The sequence below is a fragment of the Heterocephalus glaber genome, unplaced genomic scaffold (assembly GCF_053883595.1).
Source record: "Heterocephalus glaber isolate CG9 unplaced genomic scaffold, H.glaber_assembly_v1.0 deba00001561, whole genome shotgun sequence".
NCBI lineage: Eukaryota > Metazoa > Chordata > Mammalia > Rodentia > Bathyergidae > Heterocephalus > Heterocephalus glaber.
In genome coordinates, this window is record NW_028258349.1 from 3,213,420 (window position 1) to 3,236,772 (window position 23,353).

At 45.6% G+C, this 23,353-nt stretch overlaps 2 protein-coding genes across 3 annotated transcripts in view; one reads left to right on the forward strand and one right to left on the reverse strand.

Annotated features, from left to right (window-relative positions):
• Window positions 1-1,492: 1,492 nt before the first annotated feature.
• Ncstn (nicastrin) lies at window positions 1,493-16,744 on the reverse strand. The gene is made up of 17 exons (XM_004858716.4): window positions 16,570-16,744; window positions 15,178-15,282; window positions 11,023-11,146; window positions 10,390-10,511; window positions 9,735-9,880; window positions 8,740-8,890; window positions 8,317-8,426; window positions 7,912-8,064; window positions 7,124-7,228; window positions 6,892-6,969; window positions 5,706-5,878; window positions 4,300-4,402; window positions 4,090-4,185; window positions 3,744-3,831; window positions 3,336-3,490; window positions 2,832-3,044; window positions 1,493-2,280 (listed from the first exon to the last, which is right to left on the reverse strand). Exons 1-17 carry the CDS (start codon window positions 16,652-16,654, stop codon window positions 2,158-2,160), a joined length of 2,130 nt encoding a protein of 709 aa, XP_004858773.1. The 5' UTR covers window positions 16,655-16,744; the 3' UTR covers window positions 1,493-2,157.
• Window positions 16,726-23,353, forward strand: part of Copa (coat protein complex I subunit alpha) — a 47,805-nt gene continuing 41,177 nt past the window's right edge. The window contains exons 1-3 of one of the 2 annotated variants that reach the window (XM_021239851.2): window positions 16,726-16,930; window positions 20,812-20,925; window positions 21,593-21,666. In XM_021239851.2, coding sequence (XP_021095510.2) covers window positions 16,891-16,930; window positions 20,812-20,925; window positions 21,593-21,666 — 228 coding nt within the window. In that variant the 5' untranslated portion in view covers window positions 16,726-16,890. The remainder of the gene's footprint in view (window positions 16,931-20,811; window positions 20,926-21,592; window positions 21,667-23,353) is intronic. The other variant, XM_004858715.4, reaches the window with a different exon arrangement.

Genomic DNA, 23,353 nt, shown 5'->3' on the forward strand with positions numbered 1-23,353 from the left:
TGGTCACAGAGAGGGTGTTTGCCGGTTCTGGTGGTCATCTGGGTGGCTGCACGCCTCCCAGGGTGCCTAGCCTCTCCCGAGAGCCAGGGCAGGGGCCCATTTGGGGGTGGGGGTTAGGGAGTATGGAAGGCAGAAGACAAGCTTGTGTTCAGGATTCTCCCTGAGGTAGTGGTGGCCAAGATATGGACGACCTTGCATCTTGTACCCTTCTTACCCACCCTGATCTCTTGATTCTGCCCAAGCCTCAGCTTCCCTGCTCAGCCCCCTCCCTGGTACCCAGCCATGTCCTCACTTCCCGAAGCTGCCAGCAGGATGAGGGAGTTTACTGCTCTGCCCGCTGGGAGACCTGTTGGCCGAGGGAGGCATGGAGCTGGCCCAGACGACAGTGGCAGCTGTGCATGGCTCCCGCCAGCACAGCACACAGCTTCTCCAGCTCCAACTGGGGGGCTGGGGCGGGGGAGCAGCAGGGTGTATTTCCTATCTCAGAACCCCGAACATGCCCCCTTGAGGGAACTTGGAGAGAAACCTGGAGAAAAATTACCTCCTCTCAACAGGATTCAGAAAAGTAAACAGCCCAATCAGAGAACTAAGAGGAGTGCTGGGGATGTGTGCTCACAGCCAGCTTTCCATTGCTGCTGGCCTTCAGGCATGTGTCACACTGGCTTCCTCACCAGCATCGAGAAGGCTGGGCCTCAGCTCCCACCCTGCCACTTCTCTTCCCCCTTCAGCTGACTCAGCCACTGCCCACGATCACTTAGAAGTTCTGCAGTACTCCAGAATTCTGCCTCCGTGAAATTACAGCCTTCCCAGAGCTGTGGTTCCTTCTGAAATAGTTCTAAACCACTCTGGTTTTGGTCCACAAAAAGCCCACTGCCCATAGCAGGTCCAAACTCCTGAGGAAGCCACCCAAAATCCCTAGGTCTGACCCCGGCCTCAACTCCTGCTGATTCTCATGGCTCAGGCACACAAATAGCACCATTTCCCGAGCATGACTCTGGCTTTTGCTCGACTGTGCTTCCACACCTGGGGAACTCATTCATCCCAACTCAGACATCACCCACTGCCCCGAATCCCACCACATGCTATTGCACAGGATCACAGAAGTGCAATATATCCAGAGAGCATTTTGGATGTATTGCAGACTCTTCCCTCACCCCAACTGTGAGATACTCAAGGGTAAGGGTTGTATTCACTTTATCTCTGTACCTAGCCAGGGGCACAGGTGAATAAAGAAGTGGCTGTCCACTATAAAAGTGAGAAAAAACTAGGCTGAGACTGCTCTCATAAGCGGGGCTCCAGGGCTCCAGGGCTCAGCCAAGAGCACTTCTTTTAAAAGGACTGCAAAGTACTTGATGGGGCTTCCTCCTTGGGTCTTCTGGACCGAGAAGAGAGCATGCAAGGTAACAGTTTCATTACTTCCAGTCCCGCCAGCACAGCACACAGGTTCTCCTGAACTTGATGGTCAGGGAGGAGTAACAGGTAACAGTGTAAGTTGTGTGGGATAATCTATTTTAATGAAACTCGCTATTTATATATTTACAAAAAAAGGAAAAAAAACCAACAAAAATAGATATTACAGCTTAATGAAAAGTACACCTGGGCACCATGAGCTGGAGGTGGGATACCCACCTGGCCGTACGCCCACCCTAACGTGCCATCTGAGGACCTGGAGGACCAACAGCGGGCAGGAACACCAGGCTCAGCCCAGAGAAGCTCTCCTCCTCTCCAGAGGTTCACTGTGGCAGAATCCTGATGTTCAGCCCTTTGCCTCCTCCTTCCTGGTCTGCAAAGTGGCTGGGTACAGGGATGGGGTGGGGGCGAGAAGGGACAGAGGGCAGGACAGGGTGAGGCATCCTGATGACCGGCAAGTATGAGTGGGGAGCTCAGGAGTTCAAATAGGAGCAGGAAGCTTCTATTATAATCCCAGAATCTTACAGTGATAGGGAAAAGGAGGAATCGGAGAGAAGGGAGCTGGGGGGTGGTGTGTGTGTGACTTGTTTATCTCTCCCGTCTCTTCTGGATAGTTCCACTCCTTTATATTAACTCCAGTCTGAGACAGGCCCAGAGAAGATCCAGTGACAAACTAGTGGTTTGTTCCCAGTGGGACAAACGATCTTGGAAGTGAAGTGCCAAGCTGGCAGGGAAAGCTGGGGTCCTCTAGTAAGACACGGCTCCTGGCTCTCGGGGAGCAATGAAAAGGACATCGGCTTTGGCATTGATGCAGTAGGTGACGATGAGAGAGAAGACGAGGATGCCAAAGCCCACCATCAGGGTGATAAACTGCAAAGGAGGACAGGAAAGAGAAAGGTGTCCTCAGAACTCAATGCATTTAGGTCAACTGGGGCTGGGACACAGGGACACTGGAATTCTGCTGTTGGCTTCAGGCACCACATATGGAACAGTCACGGGCAACATCTTCCTAATCTACAGACTTAACATTCCTCATTTGAAAAGAGAAGTCTCTCTGTTCTTCCTTCTTGCATTAGATCTTAAGCATCCTGAAGGGAGGCCCCACAGCTTTGATTCCCTCATGGCAGCTACATTACTGACTAATGACAGGGGCTCCCTAACTGACTCATCCCCACTATGCTAGCTGGGGAACACAGACAGGAGCAGGAGCCGTGAAAGCACTTCTGGGATCCATGGCTTCTCCAGAACAAACACAGTCTAAGTACCAGTGAGGAGAAGCCTGTCAATGGGACACTTGGGCAGACCAAGGACAGATTTGCAGCTTTTGCACTGAAAACTGACGGCAAAAGGCAGATGGAAGGGGTCTGAGACAAGAGAAAGAAGTCAACTAGTTCACTGTCACCTCCCTCCTGCGGTCTCACCTCAAGCTCTTTGCTGGCGATCAGGAATATCCGAGCCCGGATGTCTTTCCAGCGGCTCTCAGTCCACGTAGAGTATTCAGTGGAACTCCACTGACTCAGTTCGAAGGCAGGTGACAAGGCCCTGGCCAGTCGTGCTGTGGAACGCACGCACCGGGGCAGCCGGTCTGTCTCGTTGGAACTCAGAGGGCCCTGAACCCATGAGTACTCATACAGCTGCACAGGGAGATGGGCCACAACACAGGGCTGGCATCCTCTTCCCAGCTGCTCCCTTCACCCCTGTCAGTACCACACTCGAACCAACTGAGCTAACTGGCTGTTGTCCCTTTACCCTTTAGGCGGTTCAATTTCACCCAGGCCTCAGCTTCCTCAGCATTCAAGTTCACGGGACTGGATCCCTCCGCCTCTCCATCCCACCCCCCTGGGTCCACCTGGGTCTAGGAGATCCTCTGACTTTCCCAAGGGAAAGAGGCCCCTGGGGTACCTCCGACACCCACCGCCACTCACATCCTTGTTTTCGTTTGGAACTTTACTTGGATCCTGGCACTGCTCTCGAGTGAGGTCGATCACCTTGCCAGTCAAATTTGCCAAGGCATACTGCACAACGTAAGTGGTGTTGGTGGGGCTGGAGACAGCGATGTAATGCTGAAGAGGCCCGTCTCCTGATGGCAGGCCAAAGGGAAGGGAGGTGCAAGGTGATTGAGGGATAGGCACAAATAGGAAGGGTCCCAGATTGGCAGGAGCCATGGAAGAGAAGGTTACAAGAAAAGGACCCAACAAACATCAGGAGAAAGAAAGGAAAACAGGAAAAGAAAACAGAAGAGAAAAAAAAGAATAAAGATTAAACCAAAATGATGCCTTTTTCTCCATACCTTACCTTGGCTAAGGGTCCCCCTTCTCACACCTGATGCTTACCCAAGTAGGACCTTAGGTCCTGTCTAAGGATAGACTGGAACCACGAGTTGTTGGCTTGAATCAGGAATCCATAGAGCAGGCGGGTGACCTATGATTGCAACAGCAGGAAGAGAAAACCCCATGGCTTGAAACAAGGCCAGCAAGAAGAATCAGTGGAGATCAGTCGTGGGGCATGAACCAGTCTAGGGTGGGGAGACGGTGGCAGCTCGCAAGGGTACAGATGAGGCCGACCCAAGAGCATCCAGAGGCACACTGAGTTCCAAAGTATAGGAGGCTAGGCAAGGATGTAAAGGATGGGGCAGCCTGCTGTGTCATCAGGGACAGAAGCGGGGCCATCTGCTCTTACCGTCTGGGGATCGGCCTCAACTGTGTTGCTGAAGTTGCTTCCTCCTGCAAGCACATACAGTGCACGTCCCAGCACTGTGGCCACATTCGCCAGGGCCTGTGGCAGATGAGGAGAGGGCTGAATGGTTCATCCCTTAGAGCCTCAGGCACTGGCATTCTAACCATTGTCACTGTGCGTCCCATGCTCCCACCCAGCCTGGGTTGGCGCTACCTTGGCAGTGTCTGTCACAAAGTTCAGGTCCTCTTCAGGGCTCAGCCACTCAGGATAGCTCACATTAATGTTCTCAGCAGTGTCGTAAATGCTCTGGTAATAGCTGCCAGGAAAGCCGGCAAGACCCTTGGCTACATTCAGCCAGGGGCTTGCCCCTCTCCTACTCAAATACCCCTATGCAGGACTTTGACATCGTATTTTTCATCATCCAGGGGAATGGAGAGAGAAAAAAATCAGGATCCATTATCAAAGGCATGGAGAATGCAGAAGCTGGAGTGATGGTGGGGGTGGCTAATGAAATACAGAGACTTCCTGATGGGTAAGGCAGAAAAGGTAAATAAACTGAGATCTTTAAGCACAGGAGACTCTTTTTAAATTGTCTGGGCTGGACACATAGAAGGATGATTCAGGGGCTTTTCAGAGGACTCTGCCACATATCATCAGAACACATGTATGACTGTTCCCATGAACAGGGGGTGGCTGGGAGCAGAGAAAGAATTAGCAGGTATTAGGATCAGGAATGCTCACAGATTTGTACAAATACTTTCAACCAAATCAGCCCAATGGGTCTCAGGGAGCTCCAAGAAAAAAAAGACTTTAAAAGAGGGGCTAAGGGAGCTCTCAGTCTTTCCCATTAGAAAATCCCCACCCTACCTACAGTCAAATCAGCCACACGATAAAGTCCAAAATGAGTTAAATGAGGAACTATCACTCACCCCACAGCTGGTGCTGAGGAACGATCTGCAGAAGAGAGCTGACACTAATGCTACTTTCCTAAATGGATGAGAAGGGGCTATTTGCTAGAGTTGGAGAGCCAGAGCTTAAGCATTTTTACTCAGAAACTCGTTTGGCCACAAGGAGGCTGAGGAGGTAAAGATCTGGCCTGTGTGAGAAGTCTCGTCATCCCAGGCATCAAGTTTAGAGCAGCTTAGGGTACCAGACCGGGAAAGACGTAACTGTGTGCCTCACTTCTGATCTCCGGAGCCCTGTCAGCCACTGAGCCACAGGTACCTACCACATGGCAAGAACAAGTTACTGTTCATGGAGCACCAGTACTGTCTGTAGCACCAGTGGGCAGGCCCTGGGGGGGGCTCTCTCCTCCAGTGGAGGAACTCCCACTTTCCCACACTCTTGAGACACTGCCCTCTGCTGGCAGCCCTGAGGAGCAGTGGACCACAGTGTAGGACGGCTGCACTAGAAAGGGCTGAGGGTCAAGATGATTTTCTAAGATGGACATCAAGTCAATGAGGGGACCAGGTTGGATGTGCACAGATTACTGAGCAAAAAACATAAACTGCCTGGAGGTTTTGGAGGAGGTGGTGTGAGGAGAGGAGAGATGGTAACCTTTCTCCTGGACTGCAGTACAGACTCCCTTTGAGAAGGGTGCAGGTCCCAGGGATTCTTACAGGTTATGGAAGGAATCATTATGGTCAGCCAGAACGACACCAGAGATGTTTTGAGCTCGAAGAAATCGCTGCAGAGAAGATGGTGGGAGGGCATGGGACTGATTAATTCTTCTGAGGATGACATCAGGGACATCAGCACCACTCCTCTCCAGCGTGGCCAGAAGGTCCTCTACCTGAGGGGGTGAGGGAGACCGAGTGATGAGAGGTGGGGAACGGGAAGCAGGAGGTCTCTCTTGGGGCCAGAAGTGCTCTACAGTTCAGGTCCCCCGCCTGGAAGCTCCGCTACACTCTCCTAGCTCTGCATTCTGCAAACTTCTCAGGACCAAGGAAGGCTCTCTGAATTTCCTGTAGCTCCCACCATTCTTTTTAGTTAGGAAACTAGGGCACAGAGAGGCCTGTGTTTTTTCACCTTGATAGGTCAACTCCCTGCCCTCAGGAATCTGCCTTATCTGCAGTGGATTGTTTCACTTATTACTTGTTGTACAGAATTGGAAAGGGCAAATAATAAAAATTAAATGCTGAATGCTAACTAACCAGTTCTCTGAGTGCTACAGAAGTCCAGAGCAGGGATGACAACAAACGCTAGAGTAATAGGAAGAGGAATGTATGGAAAAACTCAGGCCTAAAGCTGAACCTGGTAGGGAGGGAGGGCCTTGAGCAAGCAGTAGGAAAGTAGAGAACATGCAGGGCATGGTGGGGCAGGCCTGTAATCCCAGCACTCAGGAGGCTGAGGCAGGAGCATCATGACTTTGAGCCTAGCCTGGACAACTGAGATCCTCATCTCAAAAAAAAAGGGTTGGGGACATAGTTCAGTGTGAAGGTCTGGGTTCAGTTCAATCCCCAGTACCAACAAAAAAAGAAAAAGAAAAAGGGAAGGTGGAAGACAATTTGGGCAGGGAGCCTCACACAGGCAAGGCTTGGCAGGGCAGCAAGGAGAAAAGGGAGCTAGTCTCTCATTTGTCCCTAACGGGCAGTGGTCACTTGGTAAGCATCGAATGGCCAGAGAACTCCCAACCCAGGGAACCACTGGGATGTCACTGAGCTCACAACTCCTCCCAGCAAATAATAATGGTTGGGATAGTCATCCCCTAGCCAACACCCAATCGAATCCTTTCTTTTATCTGGTCTCACAGGCCCTAGGGGTTGGTGGGAGCAAGCAGGGGTCGGGTGTGAGCTACTGGGTTACCTGGTTCCGCACAGACTCATTTTTCTGAGACATGGGATCTGTGTGCATCCAGAGCTCTAGAGACGTTCTTAAGGCCACCTGGGAGAAGGATAAACCAGTGACACTTACAGTCAGTCTCCTGTTCTGGCCCACACCTTGGGGGGGAAGGAGTCAGGGGAAGAGGGTGGTGCCTGCAGCAAGGACAACAGAATGGAGGAGAAAGCTTTAAGTAGGAAGGACACAAGCCGCACACCTGTCCCAGCTCCACAAATGAGTCTATGTTCTCTAACCGCACAGGAAACTTGCCCTTCTCCATATCGTAGACCATTCTTGAGCTGCCAATGTAGTCAAAAGTTTCCTGGGGGGACAGAGATGAATGGGAAAAGCAACAGAAATTCCAAAGGGTTAGGGCAGCCTCAAAGAAGGCCAAGTCATCAAAACTATAGGTAGGAAGTCTACCATCTGGGACCTTCACAACTGCTGGTCAGTCAGCTTACATGGCCATGTGACTTCCCCTCCTCCCTCCTTGACCTCCCAGCGGTCATCATCCCTCACATGTATGAACCACAGGACTTCTCCAGCCCAGAAATGGAAAAGCAGCCTTTGTAAAGGCCCAAAGGGAACATGGACCATTATGTGTCTGCTATTCCTCAGACTACAGACAAGCTGGGGTACCAGTAGGGAGTGGCAGGATCCCTCACAGAGCAGAAAGGGGATGCAGACAATAAGAGTAAAAGAGGCTGGGCCAGGGATTTAGCTCAGTAGTGCTGGTCCTGAGTTTGATCCCCAGTATCGGAAAAAAAAAAGGATAAAAGGAGGCCTCAAATAGATCTTATTGTGGGGGAGTGAGGGAGTTGGTAATGCACCAATTCAGGGCATAGAAGCTTCCTAAAATAAAACTCCAAAGGAGACACATATAGACACATTCAGAATTTCCGCACTGATTAACACGTCTAGTTTTGGGATTGTCCCAACCAAGAGCCAACCCCAGCTTCACCATCCCCACACCCGGCTGCCCAAGCTCAGGTGAAGATCCCTTACCCCTTGGAAGAAGACAAACATGACATTGCGGGGCAGGGTGGTCACATCAGGTGCCTTTTGCAAGGCTTCAGCTGCAGCCAGCTGGGTGACGAAGGAGGCAACTGCACTTTCAGCCCCTGGGGCCACATTCCAGAAAAAGGAACGACTGTCCAGCTGAGTACAGCAGAAGAGAAGGCAGGAGAGGTACACTTTAGAACTGGAAATTAGGATGGGGCCCAAGTCCCCTTTCCCGTTCCAGCCAAGAGAATGTGCTAGGGCGATGGATACAACCAGTGTCAACTGCCCAGCTCCCCCTCCACTTGAGGCTCTTTAGAGTAGCAATTCTGAAATTGGATATGCCCAGGAGAGGCCTGCCAGCTCTTTCTGAGCCAGCCCAGCCCATATTGATCAGGGTCCAACACTCACCCGGGTAGCAGCAACCACTACCCTCTCATCAGGCTCCAATGTCCCAGATGTATTTATAGGCTTGAGCATGCTCCATACATTGTAGTCAGACAGGGGGTCACAGACGATTTCTGAACAGGACACAAACAATGAGAGATGAATAGGACTGAGGGAGTGGACAGCTATAAAGAAAGCCTGTGAGACCTCTCTGACCAGTGCTCCATGGACTCTGTGGGCCATTTTCTCTACTTCAGCAGCTCCAGGTTGGTTTCTCTGCTATCTTGTACTTACATCCGGTATAAGCTGCCTAGACTGTGCTACTTCTCCCACCCAGTGCTTGCTGCCCATGTCCACTCCTTCCCCACCTAGTCTTGTCAGTATTCCTGGCCTGACCCTGTCCTACCCCCACCTCAGGACACTCAGGGTGGCTGAGATCTGTCCTACCTGGGTTGATGCTGAAGGTGCTCTGGATGAAGCTGCGCCGCATGCAGGTGGCAGTGCTGATGACGGCATGCATGTGTGAGAAGAGCTGCATGGCACACAGTGGAAAGGCTGGTGCTGAGCCATTCTGACTCAGGTTGTGATCTTGATAGCACTGGAAGGGGAGAGGGACCCCACTGAGACAGACAGCTGTGGAGTCCCTCCCTTAGTTCCCAGGAAGAGGAAGGCCCAGCTCCATCCTTAAACATTTGTCCCTGAGCTACAGGTGTCTTGGTATAACCACAGGATCTATAAGGTCAAACAGAAAAACTCCTCAATACGTGGAAAGGGGCATGGGCTCAATGGCTTACTTGGAACAGATGAACTTATCCCATCCCAAATGGCTTGGCCCAATCTGGAGCTTCAGCCACTGTTCTTAATGTGATCTGACATAAGGAGCACTGATCTAGAGATCAAAAATAAGATTCAAGACAGCTTGGACATCAACTCACCTTGTAACTTTGGATGAATCTCTTAACTGCTCTTTGTGTCAAAATGAAGATGCTTGACTACAACTAGGAGCATATTAGGGCTAAAAAGAACCTCAGAATTTACTGAACTAGACTGAATCTCTTAACTCCTAGTCTAATGCTCTTTTGTTGTTTTGGCTTTTTGAGACATGGTGTCACTATGGAGCCCAGGCTGGCTTCATATCATGATCCTCCTACCTCAGCCTCCTAACTGATGGAATTATAGGTGTGCAGCACCATGCTCAGCTTTTTTATCTTAACCAGGGCTCAATTCCTTGTTTCCTATTATTCTGTCAAATATTCTTTTTATTTTCATCTAGCCTAAAAGCCTTTAATGCTGTGATATCGGGGCGGGAAAGAAGGAGGAGAGGGAAATGTGAGGAAAATGAACTTCTTAGTTCTTTTTTGGAGCAACTGTTTTTCAAAGTGTGCGCCCGAAAAATAATTCTCTTTCTCACTGGAATTGCTAGGAGGTGGCAGAGTCATTACCTGCTTGATGACCTTGGTTTCATTTTCATCTTCAAGAAGAAAGATGGGGAAACTAAAATCTTCATAAGCCAAGCCACTGCCCAGAGGATTCCATGGCTTTTCTTTGCAGTGGGCAAACTCTGACCCATAGGAGTTGGAGTAAACACCTGCAAAGAGGAAGGAGGGGTTGGGAGGATAGGTTATCTTTTATTTTTTGGTACCGGGGATTGAACTTGGAACCTTGAGCTTGTGAGGCAGGCGGCAGAACCACTGAGCTAAATCCCCGGCCCCAGGAGGATAGGTTATGGAGACACCAAACACTTAGGAACCAAGTGAGGGAGGAAGGTCAGGATATCACAGAGTTGGGACTAGGAGTTCAAAAAGGGGCAGTGACCCAAAGATGCAGGCACGAATCTAACACCGTCCACACTGATGGAGAGATAATAGCATCAAGGGACACTAGGCTGTCAGATTAGGGCTGAGCATGTGACTCGAAGGAATGATGAAAGGAAAATGGAAGAGGAGCAAGGTGGGGGTTTGAGTGGCAAAGGCAAACACTGTCTTCTGTCTGGGAGTTAGCTGCTTACAATACACACAGACACAGACAGATACACACACCCCCGCCCCCAAGAGACTGGAGATGGAAGCAATAGTAAGCCTTCTTTTGGGATCTTACCAAACCCATCATTTGGGCACTGCACACTAGGAGAGAACCCAGGGGTGGGACTGGGCTTGGCCAAGGTCACTGCAAGCCCAGCAATCCGACTGTTTTTCCCCTTCAGCTTCTCCATTATATGCCTGGAACAGACAGGGAGTGCCATGAGAGACAGGAAGACATCAGGTAGCCAGAACTCTGCTCCTAAGGATGGAAATGAATAGAGAACCAGGCGAACCAGAACTGTCACTTTTCTCAGTGTCTAATTTCGGGGCCTGGATTATGGGCCAAGCTGAGTTCAGGGTTAATCTCAGCTACCTTGCCACCCAGAGGTCTCGGGCACGATTCCTTCCTCCCTAGAGTTGTACCCTTTTTTCTGAGACAGGGTCTCTATTAAGTTGCCCAGGCTGGCCTTAAATTTGTGATCCTTCTGCCTCACCCTCCTGAGTAGCTGAGATCACAAGTGTGTGGCATTGCCTGGGTTGAATGTTTTCAAGGTCACGGATATTATTCCCTTTGATGGTACTCTTCCTTTCTGAAGACTGACTTTGTGCTCTCCCAACTGGACCAGGGCAGCCTCACAAGTGTGAAGACTGCTCACCAAGTCTTTTCTTCTCTGGATATATTTTGCCAGCAGGCACATCCAGTTCTTACCTGGTAAACAGTTTGCCTTCCAGCAGAACCATGTAAGGAGGGTTGGGGCCATCTGTCAACACCCACCGCAGGTCCTCTTCTTTCTCCACTACATGGATAACCCCTGTGTCCCCATTAATTGAAGCTGCCAGGACAGAATGGGTAGAATTAAAGCTCCCACAATTGACAATTCTGACTGCCATACTGATCCTGTAGATCTGCTATCTTTAAAGATGCCACAATATATTTGGGTGACCTTAGCCACTGCTGGTCTTAAACTGGAAAGCTAAATTGCCTTTGCTCCATATGAAGAAAGAATGGAGGACAGAAGAGCCCAAGAAGACTTATGAGTAGTCTTGTACATTAAATGCCAGAAAGGCTCTGTAATCTTCATGTTTTTTCCCCAATTCAGTCATTTACCCATAAACACAAGATTCTAGAACAGGATCAAGTTTTCATATCTGCATTTTCTCCAGGAAATGCCAGATTCTAGATTTCTAGTTTAGAATTCTGGCTTTGAATCTTCCTTCGTGAAAACATATGTAGATTCCCTTGGCCCCAGTAGCCTTCCTAGATCATCATTCCTGTGCCATTTCTAAAACTTGCTCCTGGCTAGTTTTAGGTGAGCTTAATCCAGAACTCTGAGGTCTCACGAATGGAGATCCCCAATGATAGGCCTTGAATGGGTCTGAGATGTAATGATAGATTGCCCTACTTCCTGCGGGAGCTCGGGTTTCCAAAGTCCCTAGGTTGGACCCTGGCAGGCAGTTGCAGACATCATTTATCCCAGGGTGAGCTATAAGTAAGTCTATTTCTATACATGCAAGATGGTACACAAATAACATGTCTATACATCTCATGATGTGACAAAGATTGAGAAGTACTAATCTAGAGGATAGATGATTAATAGTCCAAAATGTCTCAAACTCTACATAAATTGACAAATTTGGCAAAATCCCTCGAGTTCCTCAGGGTTCATATACAGACATCCCAAGGGTCCCTATCAGTCTACTGTATAAAGACTGGATGTGATATTCACAAATATTTTAGAGCAAGAGGACTCATCTCTGACTGTGTATCAGAATCCCTTTGGACGATTTTTGTTTTTGTTTTTATTTTTGCACTAGGGATTGAATTGAAGCCAGCACCTTATGAATGCTCCTCTTGCATTCTACCAATGAACCACATCCCCAGCCCATAGAATTTTAACAAATACAGATGCTTGAGCATTATCTCAGATCCCCTAAATTAAAATCACTAAAGATGGGGCCCAGGAATATGCATTTTCAAAACATACCACTTACAGTTCTTTATGTGTGTGGGGGGGGGCAGCGTTGGCTCTTGAACCCAAGGCTCCACACATGCTAGGCAAGTGCTCTATCACTGAGCTATATTCCCAACCCTCTTTTTATTATTATTATTATTATTATTATTATTATTTTGGTACCAGGGATCGAACTCAGGTCCTTGCACTTGCGAGGCAGATGCGGCACCACTGAGCCAAATCCCTGGTGCGCTTTATTTTTTATTTTGAGACAGTCTCCCTAAATTGCCAAGGCTGGATCTGCACATGAACCACCATGCCTAGCCACATGTAGTTCTTTATTATATATAGTCAGGCATAAGAAATGTACTTCTGGGGCTGGGGATTTAGCTCAGCGACACTGCGCCTGCCTTGCAAGTGCAAGGTCCTGAGTTCAATCCCTGGTACCGCAGGAAAAAAAAAAAGAAAAGAAAAGAAATGTGCTTCTAGACCAAGGGACCAAAATACTTGTAACAAGCAAGAGACAAAAATGATAACCAGTTCCTAACTGCTAGCTAAGCAAAATTTTTCTTCTATGTGATCTGATAAAATCTAGACATGAAGGCAGGGCTCCCGACATTTAACTATGCCTTATAAATAGTAAATATTTAACAAGTTCATTTCAATGGTGATAATAAAATACGGAAGAATAGCAGAGTCTGGAACAAGTTTAGTTGAGATCCAGATATCAATGAAAGTTCTAACAACATTCTGCCATAGCATTTAAAAATGAGACAAGAGGGTTGGGGATTTAGCTCAGTGGTTTCACCACCTGCTGCACAAGCGCAAGGACCCGAGTTCGATCCCCGGTACCCCCCCCCAAAAATAAATAAAAATAAATAAAAATGAGACAAGAAAAAGCTGGTGCAGTAAATCAAAAAATATGTAACTTCAGCTCTAGGAAGGAAAGGAAGAAGACAAGCTATGATACTGGGCTGAAGGAACGTGGACTCTAATCTGGGTAACAGGTGATTGTGTAGTCTTTAGTAACTTGCTTATTTTCTCTGGACCTTCACTGAGGAGCAGCTTTTCTATCCTTCTTTGCTTCATTCAATGCAGATAGAAAAAAGGGAGGCAGGGAGGAAGAAGAAACTGAAATAGATAGCTCTCTTTGAGTATTTTAAGGATCCAGTAAAAACAGGTTATTACAAATCAGAAAATCAAATCTGGATCTCTTTTTCTCCTTAGTTTCATTATGCCAGCCAACTCCAAATAAAGAGGGTGTAGCCTGCTAAGAATGGACAGATATGATGAAGTAAGACTTAGAAATAAGTAGATTGAAAGGGAAACAAGATCTTAATGAGGAAGTGGCCAGAGTCCAGCCCATCCCCTCTTGTTTCTCTGTACTGGCACTTGGCTTTATCTCTAGAGGCTACTGCTTTGTCTCCCACAGGGCTGCTTGAAGAACATGCAGCAGAATGACTCATTTCCAAAGGGGATTTCTCAGAGCCCAGCTCCAGGAGGATGGAGTCATACCCTTTTGCATTTACAGTGAGGTTCTGGCATGTCCAGTAGCCTGGCCTCAGCCCACTATGGACCTGACTTTTTTATCCCCAAATCTAGTTTAGAAACTAAGTCCAACAAAAATCATATTTATGAGGCTGGGGATATAGCTCAGTGGTGCTGCCGCCTGCTGAGTTCAATCCCCAATGCCAAAAAAAACCAAACAACGTATTTATGGCTGTTTGGAATCAATCAACCCATCAACTCATTCCCAGTGCTCCCTGTAGCAGACACATAAGGCAATTAATAATAATGTAGCTCAGGAAAGAACAGGTAGAAAAAGTATTAACTACCTCCCTGAGAAAGTCTCTTACCTTCCAATCACTCAGTTTACTCTTACCAAATTGAAAAGTTCCAGGCAACCATACAATACGGTACTGAGATCATGCTATTTATTCAACATCACTAATAAATATCTATTAAAAGACGCTTTGACTTTCAGCTTTGTGCAAAACTATTCCAACCACTGGTACAGGGGTAAACTGAAATTCAGAAGTGATCAGTTCGATAATGAAGAAGCCAAGGTCAGACCACAACTTGCCTGCTCACTTGCAAAACTATATTATGACAAAGTTACTATCCAGAGAAGATAAAAAATCTGAAGGGCCAGAGATTTAGCTTAGTGGTATCATGCCTGCCTCGAAAGCCCAACGTCCTGAGGTAGATCCTTGGTACAAAAAAAAACAAAAAAAAACCCTGAAGATAATAGCTTAAGCAGCAAAGTGATTCAGTCTTTCAATCACAATTTTGTTCTCTGTGATTTTTACAGTTTTTATAACTGTGCTGTCATGGCACTTTGTGTTGAAAAACATTTACAAAGTATAATTAGAAATTCTTCACTAATTCTCCCAACTATTTGGCATAATCAATGCCTTCTTGTCAACTAGTTAGTTGACTTTAAGAAGCTCATTCTGGTTCCCAAAAGATACTTAAGAGTGCAGTGAATGGTCTCCATAGAATATGGGACTTCTCCAGTACAGGAGGATCATTAAGAATCCTGGCTTAGAAAATGACCAGGGTTTCAAATCCTAGCATCATACCTTAATACCAACATGATCTTGGAAAGTTACTCAACCTCTCTAAGTATCAGTCTCATCATTTGTAAAATGGAACTAATTGAGGTCGCTGTGGAGATGAAATGAGATGCACATGTAAAAAGCTTAGTATACAGAATTTACTAAATGTTAGCTCTTATTATCTTGCTGGTTCAACAGGTGGTTTTCTATCATCTCCTACTCATAGTCTAATTTGAGCACCAAGACTCCTAAGGTGCATAGATTCTTCTTAGTATCTAGGGCACAACTAAAATATCAATGGCCACAAACACCAATTAAAACTTCAACTTAAAAAAAAACAAAACTTCAACTCACATTGGCAGCCAATCTGATGGGTCGCATTGAGCAGACGAACACAGGGAGCTGTTTTATTTAAAGGAATGTAGATCTTTCTCTCCACAGAGTTTCCCTTGCACAAACCTGATCAGAAGACAAAAACTGTTAAGAGACAATACCTTGTCTCTATAATATCACTGGCTTAATTCACAGCTTGGGTTAACCATTCAATATCATACTTTCTAAAATGGGACAAACGTCCACTCTTTTCACTTCTTGGACATATTATTGAAATAGATAAATGCTCTCATAAGCACCCAGCTATGTGATTCAGAAGACTCCACGAAAAGCAAATGACAGTGAAGCTAAGAGACAGAAAACTTGATTTGTCAATGGAAAGGTGTTTGATGCGCCAACTTCTGCTTGCATGAATGATCACACTTGTGCTCTTCTATTCTGTATGTATATTACTAATTAGTTAAGAAAAGATCACTGGTCTAAGAATATAGATCACCAAAAACAACAATAAAAAACACATTTCTGAGACTTCTCCTGAGAGTCTGAACAGAACTGGGAGAAACCTAATGCCACACACCTATTCAGTTCATCTAACACCAGCAGGTCAATTGTGTGTACATATAGTGTAGGACAGCTATAGATTCTCCTTTGGGGATCTTTAAAAACAAAGTGAATTTAGGGGACATCCTGGTCATGGTTACATACAGGTATGTTTGGGCCGGGGATTTAGCTCAGTGGTTCTGCTGCCTCCCTCGCAAGCGCAAGAACCCGAGTTCGATCCCCGGTACCAAAAAAACAAAAAACCCCAAACATACAGGTATGTTTGAATTTTAGCATTCAATCAACTAGAAAATCACATATCAGAAAATGTGTGTAAGGAAACACCTATGCACATTATAAAAGCCTTAAATTCCTTGAATCATTACTTAAGAGTACCCATAACCTACCTTAGTCTCGCTTTATTAATGAAAGACAGAGATACGAGTTTATGGAATCAACACAGGAAGGAATGAGGATTCTTTTATGTGCCGCATAGCACCAACAGAACAAGGCTGTTTTGGCTTCAAAAAGTCTAAACCTGGGGAAGGAAGCTGAACTTTCACACCTGTCCCTTTTGATTGTGGATGGAGAGGCTGTGGCTCTATAGAAAACGAGGCATCCGAACAAAGTGGGAGAAAAGCCGACTGGAAAGAGGCCTGAAGGAAGGAATGAAGTGACACGGCTTGCCGAGGAGAAGGGATAAAGGTCCAGGGAAAGGGGGAACTTCTGTCATGGGAACGAAAGAGAAAGAGGATTTACAGGGTGGGGGACAGAGGGGCAGCGAGGACCAGAAGGGAAACGCCGGCGCTTGCGGTTGGGCAGATCCGGAGGGTTCCCCTTACAGAGCTGAGCTCACGGGCGGGGAGGCCTCACCTGCCAGTAGAACGCAGAACGACAGAAGGCGAAGAAGACCCCGACTTCCCGGGTCAGCCTCAGAGCTGCCCCCGGCCGTGGCCATCTTGCCTCTCCGCAGAGCGGAAGCCTCCGTTCCCTTTCCAGTCGCCTAGCGGCCTCTCTAGGATACGACAGCCGCCGTCTCTGTGGCTCGGCGCTCCAGAGACCGGAAGTCCCCTTGTGGCGGATCTTCCGGCAGCTGTGGCGGAGGGTCGCTGACGTGGAGGCGCTCGAAGTGCAGCAGGGAGTGGCGGACCCGGTAATCGGTCGTCGGAGCCGTCGGAACCGTAGTCCAGAAGGATGTTAACTAAGTTCGAGACCAAGAGCGCTCGAGTCAAAGGTAATGGAAATAAAAAGGGGTAACATGGAAGCAACCTGGATGTCACGGGCGGAGCTGTCACCGGGAAAGAACTGGTGGACTTGCCGCTCTAATTGGGCCCACCCGACAGACCCAAAGGGGGACCCGGGGGGGTTAGGCCTGGCGGGCAGCTTTGCAGTCCTCTCTTCTTTGTGTGCCCTGGGGCTTTGATTTACGTTTGAGGTGGTTCCTGCACCACAGGAGACCCCTTAGGCCTGCTGCCTGTTTCCCTGCCCCTCCTCTCTTGGGGGCTGTGCTCCTGACTTTTATTCTTCTGTTCCCAAAGCCCTGTGACCTTTTAGCTTTTTGATGAGCGTGTTGTATGGAGCAGCCCTGGGCACTGAGTCTGGACCTCAGTCGTCGTAGCTTTTCTCGGAGAGTGTACTGGTTCCTTATTAGAAGGAGGCCTGACTCCACCATCTCGACATCGCGTGCTTCCATTGAACCTTATTCCCTATTGGAAATAGCGCACTGAGGCCTATAGCCCCAGTAATGTCTGAGATTGATAGAGGTGCCAGATAAAATACAGAAAACCCAGTTTTCTTTGAATTTCAAATAAATAGCGAATAAATTTTAGTAATTTTTTTTTTTTTGGAGGGCAACTGGCTGAGATTGCAGTAGTTTCTCAGAATGTTAAAATGAGAAAATCAGAGAAGGTCCAATAACAACTGGAAAAATATATCTGGAATGTTTAGTAAGATGCAGCATAGTAGTTAAGAACTTGTTCTTTGGAATCAGGAGGAGCTGCTTTGGAATCCTCAAATATCCACTAACTAAATATCTCTAGGTCTGTATTTCCTCATCTTTAAAATAAAGGTATTGGGCCAGGGATTTAGCTCAGTGGTTTCACCACCTGCTGCGCAAGTGCAAGGACCCGAGTTCGATCCCTGGTACATAAAAATAAAATAAAATAAAGGTATTAGCATCTCTCACAGAAAGAATTAAAATGAGAAAGTATGTGGAAAGTATGTATTACAGAGCTTGGCTAGACTCAAAAACAGGAGGACATAACTTGTATGAGAATATATTCTGAGCAGTTTCTAAATTGCATGGAAATCTTGATTGTGAAGGGTACCATTAAGAATTTCTGGGACCTGGATGGTTGAAATGGGCCTTTATTATCCTTGAGTCCTCACCTCATAACTTCTTAAAGGATGTGCTGCAAACTGCTAGCAGTTGTTACCTGTGGGGACTTCCATTTATGGTCATGATTGCCCAAAAAGGACCAGATTTGCCTTTCTGCATTATATGCTACACAACTGAACAAAATGTTTAGAATAAGCTCAGTAGTTCTGCCACCTGCCTCACAAGCGCAAGGTCCCGAGTTCGATCCCCGGTACCAAAAAACAAAAAAACAAACAAAATATTTAGAATAAAGGTTTTCAGAAAATGGACAACAGGCAGTGCAGGAAATGATTCGTGAGAGAGGGAAATAAAGTGAGTCCTACAATTGTTTTAGCTTACTGCCTAGAGAGAGTTTCCTGACTGCAGTGAAAGAATAGCGAAGTGCTCTACAGACTAGCAGAGGAGAGAGTTTAGAGTTCAGGGAAGCAAAGATGACTAAATCTTGCCAGGAAAAATGCCAGAGAAGAGGGTAGTTGCACAGAGAGAGCACTGGAGATCTTCCAGGTGTTACCTCACACCTTTGTCTCAGTACCGATTTGCCTACGCACATGAGAAAACTATCCAAAACTTTAAAAAGAACCATGGAAAAGGAGAAAGCAGAACAATACCTGGATCTCACAAAGGGTTGAGAATAATTTATGTTCTTACCAGGCAGAATGGAAAGACTTCTTGATATTAAGAACATCATATAAGGGATCTCAGGACATTAGTAAGTAGTTCCAAATTAGACCTAGACTAGTGGTTACAAACCTATGGCACACGTGCCACAGTGGGCTGTTTGTATTGGGTTTGTTTTTTTTCAATTGGAGAGTTTTATTTTTTTCTTAATCATATATGATCTCTTCAAATTTTTTTTGTATATCTTTTTATTGGTACATTTTAGGTGTACAATATAATGACATTCATCATTGGAGATATGCACCTTTAAATACTCTCTTGGTTCTTATTTTTTCCCCTTCTCCTGCTCTCCCTTCAACCCCTCCATCCCTCCCTATTTACAAAGACTTTGTTTCCAGTTTTTCATTTTCTCATATTAATTCCATTCCCTTCTTTCCTTTCCCCTACCGCTCTCATTTCCCCCTCCCCTTTGCCCCTTTTCTTCCTATTTCACATTATCTATTATACCTTTTAGTCCTTTTTTACACTTTCAGTTTCTCACACCAGAGAAACTATTCGGTATTTACACGTGTGTCCTGTTTATTTCACTTAAGAATATCGCCTCAATGTGCATCCATTTAGCAATAAATGTCTCTAATTTCTCATTTTTGATGGCAGAGTAGTACTCCATTTTATTAAAAAACGACATTTTCTTTATCCAGTCTCCAGTTGATGGGCATTTCCAAGTTTTAGGTATTACAAACTGCTGCTATGAACATGGGTGCACATGTATCAATGTGGTATGATTCTTTTAATTCTTTGGGGAAGGTCCCCAGCAGGGATATAGGGGGGTCAAATGGGTCTTCCAGTCCTAGTTCTTTGAGGTATCTCCATACTGATTTCCATAGTGGTTGCACCAGTCTACACTCCCACCAGCAGTGGAGCAGGGTCCCTCTTTCCCCACAGCCCCGCCAGCATTTGTTGTTGGTTGATTTCATGATAGCAGCCATTCTTTCTAGAGTGAGGTGGAATCTCAGCGTTGTTTTCATTTGCATCTCTTGAATGACCAGTGATGTGGAACATTTTTTTATATGTTTATTTGCCGTGTCTACTTCTTTGTGTGAGAAATGTCTCCTCATTTCAGATGCCCATTTTGGGGGGCTATTTGTATTGTTGAAAGCTCTAAAAGGTTCACCATCGCTGACCTAGACTAAAGGCTGCTGTGGCCCTACTGTAACAAAACTTAAAAGCAAGCTTTAAAATGATCAACTGATTCTAAGTAATTTAACTGCATCCTAGAAAAAGCCCAACAATATTTAAAGGAATATAGTAGAAGTCTACCACTTAAATTCCACCTGTTCCCCTTCTAGGTATCTTATCTAAAGAGTTAAAGACATACTACAGTATTAGAGTGATACATGCATGCTGATGTTTATAGCAGCACAATTTATAATAGCTAAATCTTGGAAGTGGCCTATATGTCTACCAATGGATGAATAGATAAAGAAAATATGATATTTATACACAGTGAAGTACTACTCTGCCATAAAGAAAAACTTAAGTCATTTGTAGGAAAATGGATGCACCTTGAGGCCATAATGTTAAGTGAAATAAATCAAACACACAAGCTTAAATCTTGCATGGTTTCTCTTACATGAGAAACCCAAAGTATAAATAAAGAACAAAATAAAAGGTAGATAATAGGAAGTAGGAAGATAGATCATTTTCAAAGGGGAAGGGGATCAAGAGATAGAAGAAGGTGAGAGAGGGGAGGGATACAGGATGAAAAAAGGAATTAAGATGTGTTATGTGTATTTACCAACTCCAAACAAGGAATGTAAACACTGTGTACTTCAAACTACTAATAAAAAGAGAAAGTATGTTGCAACAATAAAACAGACATCAGTCCATTTACTTTTATTGTTCTTACTATTAACTGATTCTCAAAATAAATCTTACTGATAATGTTAAAAAGTCCAGCACCTAACAACAAAAAGTTACAATGTCTGCCATCCAGTAAAAAGCCATCAAGTACATTGAATGAATGAACCTGTAATCCTTTTTGTTATCAGAATTAACAGGTGACATCATGGGTCTTACTTAGCTCATCATACAATTTTCTGTTCTCCCCTGCCACACAGGGCTCAGTTTTCACCCCAAACGACCCTGGATCCTGACCAGTTTACACAATGGGGTCATCCAGCTATGGGACTATCGGATGTGCACCCTCATTGACAAGTTTGATGAACATGATGGTAAGATAGTTCCTAAGAGGAAGTTAAAAGAAATATGTCTTTATTGTTTTCTAGGATAGTTTAAGCCCTGTTTGACATGGATTCCTTTAGGATTAAACTGTGGAAGGGAGATGTGATATGTATGCATACCATTTTCCCTGATAAGATGCCAAGATGAATGTAACTATTATATATCACAAACATATACTAAATAAATAAATAAATAACGAAAGGGAAGCCAGATGATGTGGTGCATACCTGTGGTCGCAGCTCTTGGGAGGCTGTGATAGATTGGTTGCTTGAGCCCTGGGATTTGAGACCAGCCTGGGCAAGACAGTGAGACTCTGTCTCTCAAACAAAAACAATTGAGCAGGCAAAAACACACCCAGTTCTTGTGGATAGAACTGAAAAATCCTGAAGAGGAATCACCTTGGAGCAGTGGTGGTGAACCTGTGGCACATGTGCCACCACGGGTATGAAGAGCCCTCTCTGTCAGCATGTGAGCCAAGTTGCCCCAGCAGCCAAGCATTCGATAGTCAGGTTTAATTGTAGTGTTGGCACTTTGTGATAAATAACTGGGCTCAAGGTTGCAGTTTGGGCACTTGATCTCTGAAATGTTTGCCATCAGTGCCTTAGGGATTTGAAAGAATAGCTGCCTCTAACATCTATCATCTGCCTTCTTCCCCAGGGCCAGTACGAGGCATTGACTTCCATAAGCAACAGCCACTATTCGTCTCTGGAGGAGATGACTATAAGATTAAGGTATAGAGGGTCTGTCGTCACTGGGAATTAAGGACAGAGGCTGTGGAAAGGTGTGGGAAATATGGAAGGGACTGAAAGACAGGATGGCTCATTCATGCAGAGTTAGGATTTTAACATTATCCCGAGCATGTACAAGCAAACATTTATTGAATGCTTACTGTGTACCAGATTCTTTTTTGGGAATTCAAAATTAAATAAGAAATGGCTTCTGTTCTCAAGGAGCTTTTATTTTAATAGAGAAGATAAACATATATTCAAATAATAGCATGTGCAGTTTGTTGAGTGATATGATAGTTATAAAAAGTGAAATAAACAGTTCAGGTGTGGAGATAGGCATGACAAGGCATGACATAGCTAGGTACATTTGAGAAACTCTAAGTATTTTTATAGGAATAAAACTTGTGAAAAGGTGAGAGAAGGAGCAAAAAATGAGATGGTATCTGATTGTGAGGATCTGTTTGCAGTGCTCAGGAGTTCTCATGTCACCATGCAGATATGGGATCATTAAAAGGGTTTAAATAAGCTGGGGATGGTGGCTTGTAATTCTAGCACTTGGAAAGTGAGGATCCTGAGTTTAAGGCCAGCCTGGGTTACATAATAAATTAAGGCCAATGTGGACTACATAGTAAGACCCTGTCTCAAAGTGGGTGAGGTGTTAAATATAGGAGTGATAGCAGACTCAGATTTACTTTTTTTTTTTTTTTTTTTTTTTTTAAGATTAGTCAGGTAGGGGCGGGGGATTTAGCTCAGTGGCACCGCGCCCGCCTCGAAAGCACAAAGTCCTGAGTTCAATCCCCGGTACAGGAAAAAAAAAAAAAAGATTAGTCAGGTAGTAGTATAAAGAAATAAATAAGTTAGGTAAGATTTGAGCCACAGATACCAAGTCGGAGACTATTGTATAAATCCATTATGATAGATGAACAGAATCTGAGCTGAGGGGCAGTAGCATTTGAAATTGAGAGAGAGAGAGATGGATTTGAGAGCCTAGGGAGGTGAAACAATTCTTTTTTTGCTTTGTTTTATGAGACATGGTCTTGCTGTGTAATTCAGGCTGGCCTCGAACTCACTATGTGGCCCAATCTGGCCTCAAACTTGCAGTGATCCTCCTGCTTCAGCCTCCCATGCCTGACCAGCAATTCTGTTAGATGGAGATTGGAGTAATGATAAGGGGAAATAAATGAGATTTTTAGTTTAAGTCACTGGTAGAAAGGATGTTGTTAAGTAGGAAAGGAAAATTAGGGGGAGGTACAGTTTTCTGAAGTGGGGACAATGAGTTTGAGGTACCAAAAGGATAGTCTAGTAGAGGTATGACTGCATTAGATGTATATTTGGGAGTTATTACCATGAAGGAGGGAGCCAAAGCAGAAGTGGTAGAAGATATTACTCAGGGAGTCATCAAGTAAGAAGACAAACCATCATTTAAGAGAAGAGGGCGGTGGAGATGGTAGAGTGAGAGGTTGACGATGAACCAAGGAGAAGCAGAAGCCTCTTAGATGCCAAGGAAGGAGAAAATTTGGGGAAAGAGAAAGTGAACAGGATAAGATCCAGCCCAAAAAAGTAACCTTTGGATTGGCAAATTAGAAGAGCATTAGTGATCTTAGGACCTTAGTGTAGTGTTAGGTGAGAAAGCAGATAGAACAAAAGCAGTTCTTTAAAGATTGACTGTGATAAAGATAAAAATTAGAAC